At 46.4% G+C, this 18,465-nt stretch overlaps 1 protein-coding gene across 2 annotated transcripts; it reads left to right on the top strand.

Moving 5' to 3' along the window:
- Positions 1-11,651, top strand: LRRN4 (leucine rich repeat neuronal 4). Of its 2 annotated transcripts, none has more exons than XM_048500253.1 (5): positions 1-322; positions 3,883-4,579; positions 6,097-6,301; positions 7,863-8,000; positions 10,227-11,651. In XM_048500253.1, exons 2-5 carry the CDS (start codon positions 3,904-3,906, stop codon positions 11,491-11,493), a joined length of 2,286 nt encoding a protein of 761 aa, XP_048356210.1. In that variant the 5' UTR covers positions 1-322; positions 3,883-3,903; the 3' UTR covers positions 11,494-11,651. The 2 variants fall into 2 exon arrangements, with proteins under 2 accessions (XP_048356210.1, XP_048356202.1); XM_048500245.1 differs by having other exon boundaries at positions 1-326.
- The last annotated feature ends 6,814 nt before the right edge of the window (positions 11,652-18,465 follow it).

Genomic DNA, 18,465 nt, shown 5'->3' with positions numbered 1-18,465 from the left:
AGGAGAGGCCGCTCTCTCCCTGAGGCCACCCCAGCTGTGCAGGAGGAGCTATCCATCCATTTGCATGTATATGCTGGGGTAGGGGGATCAAATCTGCCTATCTACCACACAAGGAGGAGGAATGGGAGGGAGATGAGAACAGAACCTTTCTAAGAGAGTCTAGGTCAACAGCAACTGGGAAGAGAGAGGCGATCTTTCATTCCCAGCTGGCTCAGGTGGGAGAGGCGAGGGGGAAAGAGCAGCCAGGTTCATGCTTGAGCTCTGAATCACTGGACTGTATAAAGCCAAGTGTGTGAACCATCTGCTTCACTTCAGTACCTTGGTGGGTAAGTACAAGCTGATCCGAATGGGCTAAGGCAAGGTGATGGTGGGACCACTCTTGGGGAGGGCTGATGGCTTTGGAATGAATGGGCAGTGACTGAAAGAGAAATCTGCAACACAGGAGCTAGAAGTCAGTGCAGGCGGTTGGATCTGACTGGCATTGCCAGCCTTGATGCAATCTGAGCTCCTCTCCTCCTGAGAGCCATTGTGGTGTAGTGGTTAAGAGTGGGTGGGTGGACTCTAATCTGGAGAACTGGGTTTGATTCCCCATTCCTCCACATGATTTGTTTCCACGCTACATTCCTGTTGGGTGACCTTGGGCTAGACATAGTTCTCTCGGAGCTCTCTCAGTCCCACCAACCTCACAAGGTGTCTGTGGAGGGCAGAGGAAGAAACTCTCTCAGTCCCACCTACCTCACAAGGTGTCTGTTGCGGGGAGAGAAAGGGAAAGCCCTTTTGAGCCTCCTAACAGGAGGGAAAGGGGGGGGATATAAATCCCAACTCCTACTCTTCTCCCTCGTCTCGTTTTCATTATTAGGGAAAGGTCCACCAATGTGTCTTCTTCACTCATTGCAAATTGATCTAACCCCATTCCTTCAGGAATGCAGTTATTCATTTTATTTACTTTATTTCTACCCGACCTTCCTCCTCAATGGGGACCCAGAGCGGTTTACGATATTCTTCTCTCTCCCGTTTAATCATCACAACAGTCTTGTGAGGTGGGGTAAACTGAGGGTATGTGGCTGGCCCAAGGTCACCCAGCCAACCAACTTCTATAGCAGAGTGAGGACTGGAACTTGGGTCTTCTTAATTTTCGGCAGACACTCTGACCACCGCACCACAGAACCTTACAGAATTCTGCCACTTGGTGAATATGAGTTGTATTTTCAAAGGATTACAGTGAAACTGTGGTTGCCAACTGGGGGTGGTGAGTGTGGAGGGGAAAATCTCGGGAGGGGTTTCACCTAGAATCTATGGTATGTTGGAGATCAGGTTCCTGGAGAGGTGGCATAATTTGTTTTTTCTAAATAAGTATATAAATAATTGAGTTTTCCCTCTAAATTTTCTCCAGGGAAACTGATATTCGTGGTCTGGAACAGCTGTAATTCCAGAACTCCAGGGCCTGCCTGGAGGTTGGCAACCCTAAATGAAATAGAACCAGCATTAGAAACTCTCAGTGGGAGCATGCGTGCTGATGTTACCCTTAGTCCTATTACAGCATAACTGTGGCCCCTTCCACACATGCACTTTCAAACCATTTTCAATGCACTTTGCAGCTGGATTTTACTGTGTGGAATAGCAAAATCCACTTGCAAACAATTGTGAAAGTGGATTGAAAGTGCATTATTTTGCATGTGCGGAGTTTCAATGCAAAACTAAAGTCAGGGCCCAGAACCTCCTTGGTGGGCTGTAGGAGGGGAGCTACAGCCGGTTATTCTATCTACCATTTTCCCTAAGTGATGTTTTTTTTAAATGTCCATAGCAATGCTTTGAGGTCATTGTTTCTGTCTGAGATGGGAGGCTGAAAGGGGGGTTTGTTGGTAGTCTGGCATGAGGTAGGGTTCGAAGACTGAGTTCAGACCGTTTCGAAAGCCAGCAAAGCATTCGGCACATCAGACTAAGATCTGGGAAACCAGGGTCTGAGTCCCCAGTCTGCTTTGGAAACACCCTGGGTGACCTTGGGCCAAACAGTCTGTCTCAGCCTAGCCTTCCTTGCAGGGCTGTTGTTGTGAGGCTGCAATGGATGGGAGAGAACAATGTTGTAAGCAGCTTTGGATCCCCCTTCGGGAGAAAAATGGGATAAACATGTATTTTAGAAATAATCGTCTTTCACCCTAGAGGTTTCCATTTATTCGGCTTCTTTCAGTGTTTTGAATAACTAGTTAGTTACCTTATATATTTTCCACTCCTGCATAATAGGGGTCCAAACTGGTAAAAAAAATGAGAAATTACTGAAACAATAATCTTAACAAACCGGCAGGATTACAATAGCCAACAAAAAATGCAGAATTAAAAATTAATTAATTAAAATTAAATTTTAATTTAATTAATTATTAAATTAATCAAATTAAATTAATTACTTTAATTAAAAAATCAAATAATTAATTAAAAATCAAATAATCAGCAAAGATTGTTCTGTCCCCCTGCTCCCCAACTTTCTGCTATTTATTATTAGAAGGGGAGTTTGGATTTATACCCCACTGTTCTCAATTGTAAGGAGTCTCAACGTGGCTTACAAACTCCTTCCCTTCCTCTCCCCGCAGCAGACACCTTGCGAGGTAGGCGGGGCTGAGAGAGTTCAAAAAGAACTGTGATTGGCCCAAGCTGGCTTAATGTGTAGGAGTGGGGGATCAAATCTGGTTCTCCAGATTAGAGTCCACTTGCTTTTAACCACTACCCCAGGGGCACTGGAAAACTATTCCCTGGTGTGTGAAAGATTAGGGCTGAAGCCGATCTCTGGGGAGGGGGGTTCCACAGCTAAGGTGTCACCCCTGAGAAAACCCCAGCAGCCTTCTCCTTCAAAAAGTGGGAGGTAATACTAGGGTTGCTCTTTCTGGTGGGGTTACCAGGTCCCCCGTGGCCACTGATGGGGGATAGGGAAGTAGGGTTGCCACCTCCAGGTTAGGAAATTCCCAGAGATTTGGGGATGGAGCTTGCGGAGGGCAGGGACCTTATTGGGGTATCATGCCAAAAAGTCAACCCTCCAAAGCATCCGTTTTCTCCAGGGGAACTGATGTCTGTTCTTTGGATATAAGGTGTAATTCTGGGGGATCCACAGGTCCCACCTGGAGATTGGCATCCCTAATCTCTGGGTTGGGGAATTCTGGGAGATTTTAGGGTGAAGCCTGGGGAGGGCAGAGTTTGGGGAGGGATCTACAGCATGCTATAAAGCCACAGGGCTCACCCACCAGCGCAGCATTGGCTCCAGGAGAACTGATCTCTGTAGTCTAGAGATTAGTTGTCATTCTGGGAGAGCAGCAGTGGCCTAGTGGTTAAGAGCAGGTGCACTCTAATCTGGAGAACCGGGTTTGATTCCCAGCTCTGCCGCTTGAGCTGTGGAGGCTTATCTGGGGAACCAGATATGCCTGTGCACTCCCACACATGCCAGCTGGGTGACCTTGCGCTAGTCACAGCTTTTCTGAGTGCTCTCAGCCCCACCTACCTCACAGGGTGTTTGTTGTGAGGGGGGAAGGGAAAGGAGATTGTAAGCCCCTTTGAGTCTCCTATAGGAGAGAAAGGGGGATATAAATCCAAACTCCTCCTCCTCCTCCTCCTCCTCCTCCTCTTCTTCTTCTTCTTCTTCTTCTTCTTCTTCTTCTTCCAGACTTCACCTGTTGAATAGCAACCTGGGTGTCACATAGAGCACATTAGATCCTGATTTTAACTAATGCTTTGAATAATGTGGGTGAGAATTTTCTTGTGTGGCAAATGTGGGGCAGCACAGCCTTCAATTTGCTTTTCCCCTGCCCTCTGAAAACAGTTCTCTTTTATTATTATTATTATTATTATTATTATTATTATTATTATTATTATTATTATTATTATTATTATTATTATTAGGAGCTCCTTCAAAGAATAGTCATGGCCTTCCTCCTGGCCTGTGTATTTCTGCTTGTAAGGGGAGCGCCGGCCAGGCCCGCAATGCAGACGGATTCTGCAACCCAGGGAAACCTTTTCCAGGTGGTTATGGTGACCCCTCAAAGGGAAAACGGCAACCTGTCCTGTGAGGAGCTGAGCGCTCACCAGTCAACCGTCTTGCACCTGGACAACAGAAATCTTGCGTCTTTCCCATCGTGCTTGCCTGGGATCCTGGAACATCTGGATCTGAGCAAAAACCTCTTGCCTGAATTCAGCGGTCAGGATGCAGCTCACCTGCCTGGGTTGCAGGTCCTTTCCTTGAGACAGAACAAGATCCAGCAAGTGTCATGGGGTGCTGCTGGAAGCCTGACCAGGTTGCAGACCCTGGATCTGAGCTTCAACCTACTGTCATCTGTGCCGGCCTGCAACGCCTCCACTTTGGGGAACCTCAGACAGCTGTCTCTAGCTGGGAATCCGATCACAGAAATCCAGACCTTTGCTTTCTCCTGCTATCCTCAGCTGCAGTTCCTCGATCTCTCTTCCACTCTGCTGGGTCAAGACGGCAACGACGGGATTCAGGAGTCTGCCTTTGCAGTGAACTTTCTGCACGGGGACGCCTCTGAGACTGTGGGGAGTGCTCTCATTACTCTTCACCTCAGCGCCACCTTCCTGGAGAGAAGTAAGAGCTAAATTTCTGCTGGGGAGCTCCTGCGGGCCTCAAATGGAGGAGACGGGGCGGGTGGGGGGGTGGGGTTCTGCAAGGCCTTTAGAAGTATGATGGTCAACTTCCAGATGGGAACCGGAGATGAGCTCCCAGAATTACAACTGGTCTCCAGACAACAGGAAATAAATTCCCTGGGAGAAAATGGCTCCGCTGGAGAATGACTTCTGGGGTTGCCATGCGCCCGCCCACCCCCGACACCAGCGGGGGACATGGGGTAGGGTTGCCATCTCCAGGTTGGGGGACTCCTGGAGATTTGGGGAAAAGCCTGAGAGAATATAGTAATAGTAATAGTGGGAGATCGCCCGATGCCACCAGCGAGGGCTGTTGGGGGTTGACCTTCCATACACAAAGCTGCCTGTTAGGACCACCTGGTTGGGCCCTAATTCCACTTTGGACCCTGCCTATCTCCTCCCCTTCCTTCCTTCTTCTTTTTTTCTTTGGCCTTTAGATTGGGCGCCTGTGTGTATATGTGTTTTACACAATCTTGCTGTTTTAATTTATTGTTATTAATTGCTGCTGATTTTAATGGGGTAATTTTATGTTGTACCAATTTGCTGTTGGAAACAGCAGTGTTGTGAGCCGCCTCGAGCCCTTCGGGGATGAGGCGGCCTATAAATAAATAAATAAATAGATAGATGGATGGATGGATGGATGGATGGATGGATGGATGGATGGATGGATGGATGGATGGATGGATGGATGGATGGATGGATGGATGGATGGATGGATGGATGGATGGATGGATGGATGGATGGATGGATGGATGGATGGATGGATGGATGGATGGGTGGATGGGTGGATGGATGGATGGATGGATGGATGGATGGATGGATGGATGGATGGATGGATGGATGGATGGATGGATAGATGGATAGATGGATAGATAGATAGATAAAGCGGATGCTCTACCCTGAGCCACAACACTGCCCTCCAGATAACAGATATGGTGCTGTCACATGGACAGGCAAAACTGAGTTTGCCAGATCAATAGTCTGACACAGTACAACGTAGTTTCATGCACTCATATTATAATTAGCAGTAGAGTCATCGTGGTGTAGTGGTTAAGAGCAGGTGGATTCTAATCTGGAGAACCGAGTTTGATTCCCTGCTCTGCCGCTTGAGCTGTGGAGGCTTGTCTGGTGAACTGGATGTGTTTCCGCACTCCTACATTCCTGCTGGGTGACCTTGGGCTAGTCACAGTTCTTCGGAACTCTCCCAGCCCCACCTGCCTCACAGGGTGTCTGTTGTGGGGAGAGGAAGGGAAAGGAGCTGGTAACCACCTTGAGTCTCCTTACAGGAGAGAAAGGTGGGGTATAAATCCAAACTCTTCTTCTAGTAATAGTATTGTTATTTTGCAAATTCTGGCATTTGTCAGACAGCAGTCAAGTCGCTTTCCATAGGGTGAAACCCTCCTCCAGTCTCTTCTGTTTTGAGATCACACAGTCTGTTAAAAATTTCTTCTCTTCCCCCAGTTAATCCAGAGTGGCTCAAAGATCTGCCCAGGCTGACAACCCTCCATCTGTCAAGAATGAGCCGCCTGAAAAGCCTTGACGCGGCGGTCTTCGTGCAGACCCCCCGGCTGCAAAAACTGTACTGCCACGATTCCCACGTCCTTAGCCAGGTGGAAACAGAGTCCTTCAGCCAGATCTCTGAGCTGGCTTTTCTCACGTTCCAAAAGTAAGTTTTCCTCTGCCTACTTGTTAAGATGGCTGTATCTCTAGCAAAATTGACAGTGCTCACCAGTTCCCTTTTTAACATTAAGCAAGAAAAGTTGTGTAGGTTCAAGGGGTAATGCTGCAGGTTGGCATGAGGACAAAATGTTATGGATTCTAGAGCCAGCATGGTGTAGTGGTTAAGAGCAGGTGGATTTGATTCCCCACCTGAATGACAGACTCTTATCGGGTGAAACAGATTAGTTTCCCCTGTCCTACATTCCTGCTGGGTGACCTTGGGCTAGCCACAGTTCTCTCAGAACTCTCTCAGCCGCTCCTACCTCACAAGGTGTCCGTTGTGGGGAGAGGAAGGGAAAGGAGCTTGTAAGCCCCCTTGAGTCTCCTTACAGGAGACAAAACCAGGGTATAAATCCAAACTCTTCTTTAATACAAATATTAAAAATTATGCAAAATATAATCCAGCAAAGCAGAAACACTTCCTTAAAATAGTTCCCTATAGTCAACACACCTAGCCTGCGGTTTCTACTGCTTTCTCTTATCACCGCTCTGTCCTCAAAAGAAAGAGAGAAGAGTAGAAGAAGAGTTTTGGATTTATATCCCCCCTTTCTCTCCTGTAGAAGACTCAAAGGGTCTTACAATCTCCTTGCCCTTCCCCCCTCACAACAAACACCCTGTGAGGTGGGTGGGGCTGAGAGAGCGCTGAGAAAAGCTGTGACTAGCCCAAGAGTCACGCAACTGGTATATGTGAAGGTCCCACAGGCTAATCTGAATTCCCCAGATAAGCCTCCACAGCTCAGGCAGCAGAGCTGGGAATCAAACCCGGTTCCTCCAGATCAGAGTGCACCTGCTCTTAGCCACTACGCCACTGCTGCTCCAACACAACTCTCCCCCTTGTAATTTAAAGAAGCCCAGCAGCTAATTGCTTCAAGCTGTAATTTTTCAATTAAATCCAACAGGTGTAGCATCCATATGCAGCTCCTACCAGGATCAGAGCCATAGCAAGGGGGAACAGTGCCTGGGGCACGTGTGTGCCCTGTGCCCCTGCCACGCCCCCACACCGGTGCGTGCCCAATGCAAGATGCCCCCTGTCCCCTGGGCGCTACGCCACTGACCAGGATATATACCTGGGGCGGGATAGTGGCTCAGTGGTTGGTACAGCATCCACTGGCCATGCAGAAGGTCCCAGTTTCGATCTCCAGCACTGCCAAATTAAAGGCTCAGGCCTGAGATCCCAGGGGATCTGCTCCCAGTTTGATCAATTGTCTGATTCAGTATAGAGCAGTTTCCGTTTGCTTTTGCCTATGGAATTGGTGGAAACCTACATGTAGTGGCATGGATTTCCCCAAACATCTCTGCTGATGGAAAGAGGTCTATCAGCGGACTGCAGCTTCTCAGTCTCTCCTGCCACCATAGCTCAAAATGCCCCTCAAAATGTTGCTCCTTCAGCCCTACCACGCATGCATGGAAACGATCAGCAAGAGTCAGCCCTATATAATGGGCAGAAGAATCTACAAAACCTATCATCCATACATTAGTTAACTTCATGCTTCTCTCTCTTATTCTAGCTGTAATTTGAGTTCCTTAAAGCCATGGGATCTTAGCTCCTTGGACAATCTGGTCATCGACCTCTATGGAAACCCTTTGGAGTGCCGTTGTGAGTTGTCCTGGCTGTTCTCTGAGCCCCAAAAAATAGTTCTGCAAAGGTAAGGAGAGCTACAAAGATGATTCCTATTTCCTTGTTGAGAGTCCCTGGTTCCTTGTTCAGGGCTGAGTTAACAGGCATCACAGTCCAGCCTGTATCTTCCCATTTGAAACCGTCCATTAGCCTAAGGAGTCTTCCTCCAACAGAAATGGCTCTACTGCAGTCTAAATTGGTGGGGGAGGATCAAATTGCCACTTGGACGCAGCGCAAGTTCGCACCAACATCTTTGCCCCAGAGGTGGGATCCAGCAGGTTCTCACCAGTTCCCGAGAGTGGGTTAGTAATTATTTGTGTGTGCCGAGAGGAGGTTACTAATTGGGTCCGCTTTTCCGTCTCCACACTCTCGCCTCCCCCTCTCTTCTTCTTTCTCATAGCGCGGAGCTTGCCGGCTAGTAAGAAGAGGGACCCTTTAACTACTGTTGGGTCCAGGGGACTCTTTAGTTGTTTCTGTTGGCAGTAGACGATAGGACTTGCTATAATGAGTTTAAATTATGGACAGAAAGATACCAACTGGAAATTAGGAACTTTTTTTTACAGTAAGAGTTTTTTTACAGTAACAGAGAAATTATTAATGCCCCACCCCCAGAATGCTTGGCCACGCCCCCGTCATGCCCCACCCAGTCCCATTGGTGCTACGCCACTGTTTGAATTCCACCCCCATGGGAACCTGTTCCTAAAATTTTTGGATCCCACCACTGCTTTGCCCCCTCGGCCAGTGTAGCGGATATCCCTGCCAATGGGAAGGGCATTCAGCCGTCTCACCTGGGAGTGGGTGCCATCACAAAGCTATGCTGGTGTCCACTCAGGGGCCAGGAAGAGGAGGGCAGGCCGGGGCCTTGCTGCAGGTGGGCTTTGGTGCCAGAAAGGCTGTGGTCTGAGGCTCGGAGTTATGCCACTCTGTTTTGGCCAATGGAGGGCTTTGAAGGCAGCTGGTGGGCTGTTACTTTTTCCTGCCTCCCCATGCCGCCAAAAAACTGTCTGGAGTCGGTGCTGTCCCCAGCCGCCTTCGGTTTGCATGGGGCTGCCCATTACAAGGAAGTCTCCTTTGGACAGAGGCAGGTTTTAAACTTTGCTTAGTGGAGAGTTAGCATGCAGGCATATGCTTTAGCATGTCCTTATGAAAGAGAGAAGGAGAAGAATCCTCAAAACTCAAGCACCTCTAAGCCCACAGCAATTTTGTGGTAGATCAAAGCCAAACAGGTGCCTGGAGGCTCAGCAGTCCAAAGGTGGGTGTGTTGCATTGCTATGCAGATCCACAAATGGAAACCATTCAAAAGCTTACACAATCAGGTCAGAGTGACCCGACCTCACCCAGCTGGTGTTGTGGAAGCGAACAGCAAGTTGAACGATAGGCATAAACCTCTAAAAAGGGAAAACTGCTTTCCGCCTTAAAGGAGCAACTCTACTGTTTTATTGTGACCAAGACCATCACGTCTGCATGAGTTCCAATTCAGCAGCCTTTGAATTGTTTGACATGTCTTCTTTGGCTAAAGTGTGGTAGTTTGTTATTGAAGCTTTAACCATGTAGAATTTAATATTGCCCATAATGTGATTCTCCTTTGTAGATAAAGACAGTCCAATGTAAACAGCACAATGTCTTTTCTAGCATCCCCTGCAGGAACTGTTTCTGTGGTATTAGATTTTTTTAGCCATCAGGGTATCTTTTCTGATTTGCTGAGAAAGGGACCGATTCTAATGCCATCTCTCAACTAGTAAGTGGTACTTGAGGACAACTGCTGAAGTATAGTTCCTCAGTCAGTTTTTAGCCTGAACTGTGAAGAGGCCGCTTTTTTTTACCCTCAAAAAGTACTAGAAATAGAAAAGGAACGTAGGTAAGTGTGGGAAGGAGGCGGGGGGGGGGGGGGCCGCGGGGGAGGGGCATGGGGGGGCAGAAAAAACACACTGCGCACAGGGCGCAGTTTGGCCCAGCTACACCTCTGGTTTGGGACTATATTCTAATGTGGAAGCATACAGTTTTCTCAACCGCTACACCTAAACTGACCTCACAGAACATCTTTCACAGAACATACCGGTATATCCTGTAGTATGCTATATGTTATTGCCTTTTGCTGAAATTGTTATTGTTACTATGTACTGTTCTTAACATTTATCAATAAACTCTTTTTTTAAAAAAAGTTACAGATGCACCATTTGTGTTATGTGATTTCCATCAGATTTCTGTCTTCAAGGATCCTTTTTCTAACCCCTTCTCCGCTGTTTTAACTCAGGGCATCAGAAACCATTTGTTACGCACACCCAGAAGACAACGTAACACTTGGATCCATACCGCTGTCAAGACTCTATGATGAGTGCCAATCCAACAGAACTACTGATCCAACCCCGCAGCTGAAGACAGGCAACCTTTACAGCACATATTCCAGCTTCACCACAAAAACATCACCAGATTCTGCTTCATTTCCCCAGGAATGGCACCACAGTTCCATTGACCCGCACAGCGTTTCTAGGGGCGACCTAACAGTGCAAGAATCTACACAGGCAGACATGCTTGCTTATAAAGAAGAAACAGCAAACGGGTCTACAGAGAGCCCATCTACAATGGTCGCTCTGACTACTACCTCCACAATGCTGGCAAAGACTTCTGTTGAGCAGACCCTGGGGGACACAACTGATCTAAGAAGTCACGATCCCACAAAAGCAGATTCACTTGTCCATCCAGTAGGAACATTGTACAATTCTACTCTGAGCCCTCCTACAGCTGCACCAACTGAAACAGGTTCTTCGCCCACCCCAAGTGCCTTATTTATCCCACTGAAAAGTTCCACTCCAACCGAATTACCAATGCAAAACTCGACCAAATTACCCACTCTTTCAAATCCTGCTTCCACTGATGTTCCACTACATTACGTAGATCACAATGACTATGAAGATCACCAAGAGGAATCTGAAGCCCAGACGATTGGCCCGTGTGCCTATGATCCCTGCAGACATCTGCAAACACCTTGCTCTGAGCTCCAGCAACTATCTTTTTGCTTGTGTCCAGGGATATCGGACGATTTCACCATCCCAGAACCACCAAGGCTCCGCGAGGTGTCCAAAATAAGGGACACGTCAGCAGAGATCCACTGGTGTGCCCCAAACTCGTATGTAAGATTCTATCAGCTCATCTACCGCCTCAAAGGCAGCTTGAATAAAAAAATTGTCTCTGAAGATATTTTCCACACTACCAGACAATACACCCTGAACAGCCTCCGACCCGGTTCCAGCTACCAGGCATGCGTAATTGCTTTCAACAAAGCCGGGTCAAGCCAGTCCACAGGCTGGTCACAACGCAATGTGTCGTGTGTTGCCTTTACCACCAGATCCAACGTCAAATCCAGTTTTGCTGTCTTGAGTGTCGTGAGCGGACTCCTTCTTATTGGTATCCTTTGCACGTCCGGGTGCTTCTGCAAGAGACTTAAAACGCCCCACCCTGAACAGTTAAACACACATCTTGTTTCCTATAAAAACCCTGCTTTTGAGGATTCCTCGAAATAGGAAAGGTAAGATGTGTTAGGAAGATGCTCAGCCTTGTATTGCCGAAGGCTTTCACGGCCAGACTCAACTGGTTGTTGTGAGCTTTCCGGGCTGTATGGCCGGGTTCTGGTAGATCTTGCTCCTAACGTTTCGCCTGCATCTGTGGCTGGCAGATACACCTCTGAAGATGCCAGCCACAAATGCAGGCGAAACATTAGGAACAAGATCTACCAGACCACGGCCACACAGCCCGGAAAGCCCACCACAACCAGTGCTCAACCTTGTTTGTTTTTAAATGGACCTTTTGTTTTAAATGACAAAAATGGGGTGGGGGTTCTTTTGCATTTCCGAAAGGAGTCTTACCAGTAGAAGATTCCTTCTGCGGATGGAAAGGCACTTCCGGATTCATTCCCGGGTCTGCCTTCCACTTACTGTTTTCCATGTTTTATTTTCCCCCTCCCTTTATTTTTACTATTTTATAAATATGATAAACAAATGGGTTATGGGAGGGGGTTTCTTCTTAAACTTAAAAACCAAACTTGCCATCCTCCCAAAATATATTTCAATTCCAATTTTTAAACCTCAGAGTAAGGAACGTGAAACTGTGCAGTAGATCAACTTCTAGGTGAATGCTGTAAATGGGAGCATCTCACTTTCTGGCGCCCCAATGCTGAGGTTGGTTATTCCACAGCATGATCAATAAGGTAACGAACTCTAACATTGCTCCGTCTAGGACAGGGGTAGGGAACCTGCGGCTCTCCAGATGTTCAGGAACTACAATTCCCATCAGCCCCTACCAGCATAGCCAATTGGCCATGCTGACAGAGGACTGATAAATTGTCGGTATTAAACTGACATTGGAATCGGGTGACAGGAACGGTGAGATCAAAGATTTCAGTGGTCAGCGATGGCGGAAGGCAGCGGCGTTCGGGGACGCGGACCTGGCGACACTAAGTATGCTGAAAGAAGTTTGAACAGCGGCAACTAGAGCCATGGAGGAATTCTCCAGAAACTGACTTATGGCTCACTCATCTTCACCTCAAAGAGTCGTAAAGGAAATAGTATCTCTGGTAACCTTGTTCCATGCAGGGCGCTGGGCGCAGGGCCATTGGCGCTTCCCTAGGGATGGCAAAAGCACTAGGGAGCTGTTAAGCATGAAGAACGCTGCTGCATTACGAAGCCACGCCCATCTCGCACCCCAGCAGCCTTGACGCTGTTTCCAGCTTCGGCGAGCTTCGCTGCGCCAGTACGGGCGTTGCCATCCCCTTTTCACCGATCGGCATCCCTGCGATCTTCGATATGGCTGTGGGCAGTTACGCCCTACCCTGCAACTCCAGAGCAGGGCAGAAGTGATCCCTGGCTGGCGTGCGCTGAAGATCACAATACGTCGATATAAGAAACTCAAAGGCAACCACCGCTTTACCGCATTATTCGTTACCAAAGCGTTCAGGAGGTTATTAAACGCTACCGCTGTAAGCGGATGGTACAGCGACAAGGAGTAACTTTCGCTTCCGAAAAAAAAAGGGCTGTGGTTCTCAAAGGGGACAACTCAGCAGATGAGTTTGTATACACAGGCATCTGATCCCACGGGTTGGTACAGGCTGCGCATAGTGATTTAGAGGAGATGATGTATTCTCTGCCACTCTCTTAACCTCCAGTCTTTGATTGGTAAGCCTGTACGCCCGGCCAACTGTTGCTGATGAAATTGCGTTTGTGCATCCTATCGCAAAAGCCTTCTTTATGCTTCGGGCTACGTCTTCCAGGCTCACCTTCCTTCTGTGCATCAGTCCTGCATGGTAATGAGTCGGATGGATGAAACTCATCAGACTACCTTGTCAAGATGTCGCGGAATTAAATGTCATCTCCACTGGATGACGGAAAGGTGGTCGAGCTCGTCCTTCGTCTCTAAGGAAGATAGATTTCCCAGAACTTGAAGCATGAAAAGCTTGCGTTTCTGTTTATTGCCCGCAAAATCTGATAGAAAACTGGGCGAAGATTTGTCCATTTCTATTAGACAAACGGCAAAGAGTTTTGTTATTACCGATACTTATATTTGTGACCCTTCCACTTCAGGCCGAGCTGCTTCCGAAGCAATCACAACATACGTAATAATATAAACAATCACGAAACATCAGTTTAAAACTCATAATAGCCTCAAAAACCTGAGGGTACAAATAACATTACTATTATGAATTTACAAATTCTGATGGCCCGCAAACAGGAATGGAACCGTGAAGGAGGGAGGCCATTGATGGGGAGGCTTTGCCTCAACCAAACTTGGTCAGCTGTAGCTCTTACAGAGCCTTACAACGTTCCACTAGGCGTCAGGCTCCAAAGGGATAACTAATGAGTTGCAGGTGCTCGCCGGAACATGGGAGGTGATCTTTTGAATATGCTTCGAAGCATTTGAAAGTACCCAGTGCCCGTTTCTCGGGAGGCGACGCCTCGGCATTCAAGGATTTTTTAAACTTTTTTGTGGGTGAACGGCAGGGGTATCGCTTTACCATTATGAACCGTTTTTTTGAACGCTGGTGGAGGATATATATGGTGTGGTGGAGCTTGTTAATTTCGTAGTCCATACGATACTTCATGTCATCAACTTACTCTGGCAGTAAAACGGCGCTTCTTTGGGGATGGGATATTTTTGTGATTTCTGCATACGCGTCGTAAACCGGTTTAAGTTTAATGGGTCACTTAGAGTTGGAGGAAGGAATGGCTGGCTAAAATGAAAGACATCTCCTGTCATAAAATGAATTGCTGAAGTTAAAGCAGCATTGATGCTTGGACACAAATTATTTTGACAATGGGAAAGTAATGGTTAAAAACTTTAGCGAATATTTAGGGGTTAAGCATATCAAAACCAGCTAACATGTACAATACCGTTGAACTACGGTTTTCTGCTGCGCTTTTAGTATGTTTATGAAATATAATATTTCTGGTTTGAAGAGTGCGGCTACCACGTTTATGTATTAATGCGGTGGCGACCTGAACCGAACTAAATAAATATTCGTTTGAACAGCCGGGATTTTTAATGTTGGGATGCGAGGAATAAGCGAAACTCGCATCGCCGAGCGCATCCGCATTACAATTGCATGACTTTAAATGCAGTTTCCCTGTATTTTGGGAATTCGTTATTCATCCAGGTTCGGAAACCACGATGTTCCGGGGTTAGCCAGTATGGCGTCAATGAATTGCTATGGGCAAAGGATACCTCAAGATATCCATATACCATGGCAGGAGATCTCTAATTCTGGGGGATCCCATCTGATGGAATCTTTATTTTGCACCGATAACAAATGCATAAAAAATGGTAAAGCGCCAGTGGCGGGCGCTGACCACTTGCGCCATCCAGATAATCTTTGGATATTCGCCATGACGCCACCAGACGGAGCACCTTAAGGAGGCGCGTTGGGATATTTGCACTTTGAGAGGAGGAACTCTGGGGAAAAAAATTGAAGATCTATAAAATTATGCATGGGACGAAAATGTTGTTGAGAGAAACTTTCTCTTCTCACATATACTAGAACCGAAATTCATTGAAAAAAACCACTGGGGGAAAAATTAGGACTAATAAAGTAAACACTTCCTTCCGCATAGCGATGGTGATTACGGTGTTTGGAATATGCTGCCACCACAGAAGATTGGTGATGGCCCACTAACCTGGATAGTTAAAAGGGCTTGGACAGATTTATGGAGAAGTTGATCTGCAATCGCCGTTCTCCTTGATCTGGATTGCCAATCCGCTTAATGAATGTATCCCAGAACGCTTGGCAGCAGCAGCAAGAAGGCGTACTTTCATCCTGCATGAGCTCCAAAGGCTTCTGAGTAGCGGGCATTGGTAGCAGGTAGCGCAGTGGAATGGACTCTGGTCTGATCCGCTGAGCTATGTTTATGATCATGGATGGTTGAAAGAATATGAACACCATGCACAATTATGCCTTTTGTTGTCATGGTTTGAAGCAGCGAATTTGGCCCAAAACCTTCATTGCCTCTGTCGACGCACGGCACTTGCATGAGCGGCTTTAATCCTGAGCAGAGACATAGTCTTTTTCATTTCAAATCCATTTACTGTCCTTTTATAGCTGGTGGATTTTTTTAAGATGACAAAAAAGTTCATTGGTTTCTGACATTTCAAAATCAGGGATAAAACCCCTACACAAACTGATGGGGATAAAATTGATGTTGAAAGAGCTCCTGCACATTACCACTGTTTTTATAACCTTTCCTACCTAGCCGGGGACCAAAGCAGGTATGCGTGTTTTCCTTACGATACCAATCTGTGTGGAACAGGTTAAGCTGAAGAGTCTGGCTAGCGAGAGCTCGGCAGAGTTGAACTTGGATTTTGATCTGCTACGGCACTAACCATACTAGCTTGTTGTTTGCTATCACGATGCTGAGATTATAATGGTGAACCAGTAGATATATTAAGGATCCGGTTTATAAAGCAGCATTGAAAACTTAAAATTCCAGCTTTGTATAGCAACTTACCAAACTCAAAGCGAAGGTTTGGTTTCCTACCAAAACGCTCAACGCCAGAAGAGGTGCCAGCAGCTGACAATCACCTACTTCCCTCCAGGCGATTTTACGTGAAGCGGAGTTGGACTGAAAGTCTGAAGAGAATAGCGACTATTCGCGAGCCTACCCAACGGGTTCTTTGTGGAATCAAACCAAGTTCCTCCAGATTAGAGTCACTCGCTGCTTTACCCACACCCGGCAAACTCTTGCGAAAAAGTTCTGTTAGTTACAATGGCGGGCTTCATCAGAGCAGTACAATTGAACCTTGCAGGGGTCCCAGAATAATAGTATAAAGAATTTATATTTTGAAAGGGCAGTGGTACCAACAGAACAGTCCTGCAAAAGGATCCCGTCATTACCATTCATTTCTCTAAACCCGTCAATAGAGACCCGTTCTTGTCTTCATGTGGAAGAATCGCGATTGGCTACAGAGCTCACCATGCCTTCGCCTTGATAAAATCACCAGAAGCCAGAGAATAAAATTCCCTCCTCTGTCCAGTTCATATCACAAGACACTAGTAGATAGACTGCAGCATCCAGAGATTGCGTATGAAGTATCAAAGGGCTTTTCCCCCCAATATACAGTCTCTATACAAGTTTCCATATAAAAATCATAGTATAAAATTATTTATATACATAAAGAAGCAAATCCTAATCAGTTCCCCTTCACCCAGCCTTCATTTCCATAGAAAGCTCCTACCTGGTGAGTTTGCAGCTTGACCCAACATGCCCACATCCATTTTCAGTTTATTCGGTCCCGTAACAGTGCAACACAATATTTACTTCGTGCAATACATGCCACATGCCACATTGCTACGCATCCTACGTTTTCCAGCCTAGCATGCTTCATTTCTGTGTCTATACTGGCTTTACAAAACTTCAGCATTACATTTAAAAAAAATGGAGGGCCATTCAATGCCGTTTTCTCTTGGCTTTTGCAGGTGTGAGTTCAGCCCAAGAGCTCTTCCCTGTTTGGTTTGCCTGCCTGAAGAATTACAGACCACCCTGAAACTATTTATGTCCTTCTTAGCGTCCTTTGAGAGAATCTTCAATTTAAATACAACTCAAAGGCCGAGCCATTGGCTATTTAATCTGACCAATCCCTTTAAGCTTTTTCTGCCACCAAACTTCTCCACATGCTATGTCAACCACATTTTTGGGAGGGAGGAGGAAATGCTTTCCTTAGCACGATAACTACTTTGCATTTCATTGAGGGATCAGCCCATGCCTCAATGGCAGAGCATCTGGTTTGTACACAGAAGGTTCCAAGTTCAATCCCCAGCATTTCCAGTTAAAAGTGCTAGGTGATATATGATGTAAGAGACGGCCACAAGATCCTAGCACTGCCACCAGTCAGAGCAGATAATACTTGATAGACAAATAGCCTGATTCTGTATAAGAAAGTTTCCTGTGTTCTATATGTGTGCCAGAGGAACAAAAGGCTCACTGACTTTGACTACATAATATCTCCAAGAACTTCACTACTCCAACCACAGATTTTAGTAAAATGACGTCTGCACCGCTTTCCATGCTACTGAGTGTTTTGCATAATATTCTCATAATGTTTTCAGCATCTTCAGGCTTTATAAGAGAGTTGCAACTTTAAATCACAGCACAGTTCATTGACAAATGCTAGTTCCACTGACAACAGGTTTTTAAGCGGACCTTGTCTTTGTTCACAGGCAAGATGCTCCCGATGTATTCACAAAACAATAGCCACATTCATGCAGCATTTCAGGCACGTTATTTTATTGAGGCCTCACAACCCACCTGTTAAGGCAAGTCAGTGTTATTCTCTTTTGCAGGTGGGAAGAGTTGAAGCCAAGAAAGAGAGAAACTTGCCTGAGTTTTCAAAATGATCTTAAAATGGGGCATCCTGATGTAACAGTTAATGCCTAATTTTTGTAAAAAAAATCAAAACCAGCTTTCTTCCAAAAGCTCCACGTTGTTTTGTGAAATCACTGATTTTGATCCAGAACCTCCTATAGAGCAACAGAAGGTTCCATGCTGAAAGCTAACGCCAACACAGTGCTTTTAAGGATGTTTCGGTGCTAAACAGAAGCTTGCCTATCTAGAAATTGGGTGCTTGAAGAAGATGTTCAAGGTTTCATTTTACGCCTGAAGGGAGGGCTTCGTAACTTAGCGAAGGAGCACATCACTAAAGAAGACAAATAAAGAGAACTCCTCAGTTGAAAGCATAATGCTGCCTGCCTAACGCTGTTAGGTGTAATGCTTGATGTTTCACAACCCGATGAGTCCTGCTGGCTAGAAATACGCACTCCAGATATATTTGTTGGATTTGGATTTGAAATGGAAACGTCAGTGGAAGTGGATTCTCCTTTCCACAAATGAGCTTCTTGGAAATGGAGCTCGCGTGTAAAGAAAGCTATATGTGACACAGGTGGCTTTTTTTTAGGGGGGGGGACTGCTTTCATAAAATGGACCATAGTTTCCCTAAAAGGTTATTTTTCTGGTAAC

This window comes from Sphaerodactylus townsendi, linkage group LG01 (assembly GCF_021028975.2).
Source record: "Sphaerodactylus townsendi isolate TG3544 linkage group LG01, MPM_Stown_v2.3, whole genome shotgun sequence".
In the NCBI taxonomy this organism is placed as follows: Eukaryota; Metazoa; Chordata; class Lepidosauria; order Squamata; family Sphaerodactylidae; genus Sphaerodactylus; species Sphaerodactylus townsendi.
This window is presented reverse-complemented; position numbering and strand designations above follow the sequence as displayed.

Bases quoted from the DNA above. Each gene is read 5' to 3' on its own strand.
- LRRN4 (XM_048500253.1), top strand. From the start codon at position 3,904: ATGGCCTTCCTCCTGGCCTGTGTATTTCTGCTTGTAAGGGGAGCGCCG. The intron at 4,580-6,096 runs GTAAGAGCTAAA...CTCTTCCCCCAG, and splicing joins CGCCACCTTCCTGGAGAGAA to TTAATCCAGAGTGGCTCAAA. The intron at 6,302-7,862 runs GTAAGTTTTCCT...CTCTTATTCTAG, and splicing joins GCTTTTCTCACGTTCCAAAA to CTGTAATTTGAGTTCCTTAA.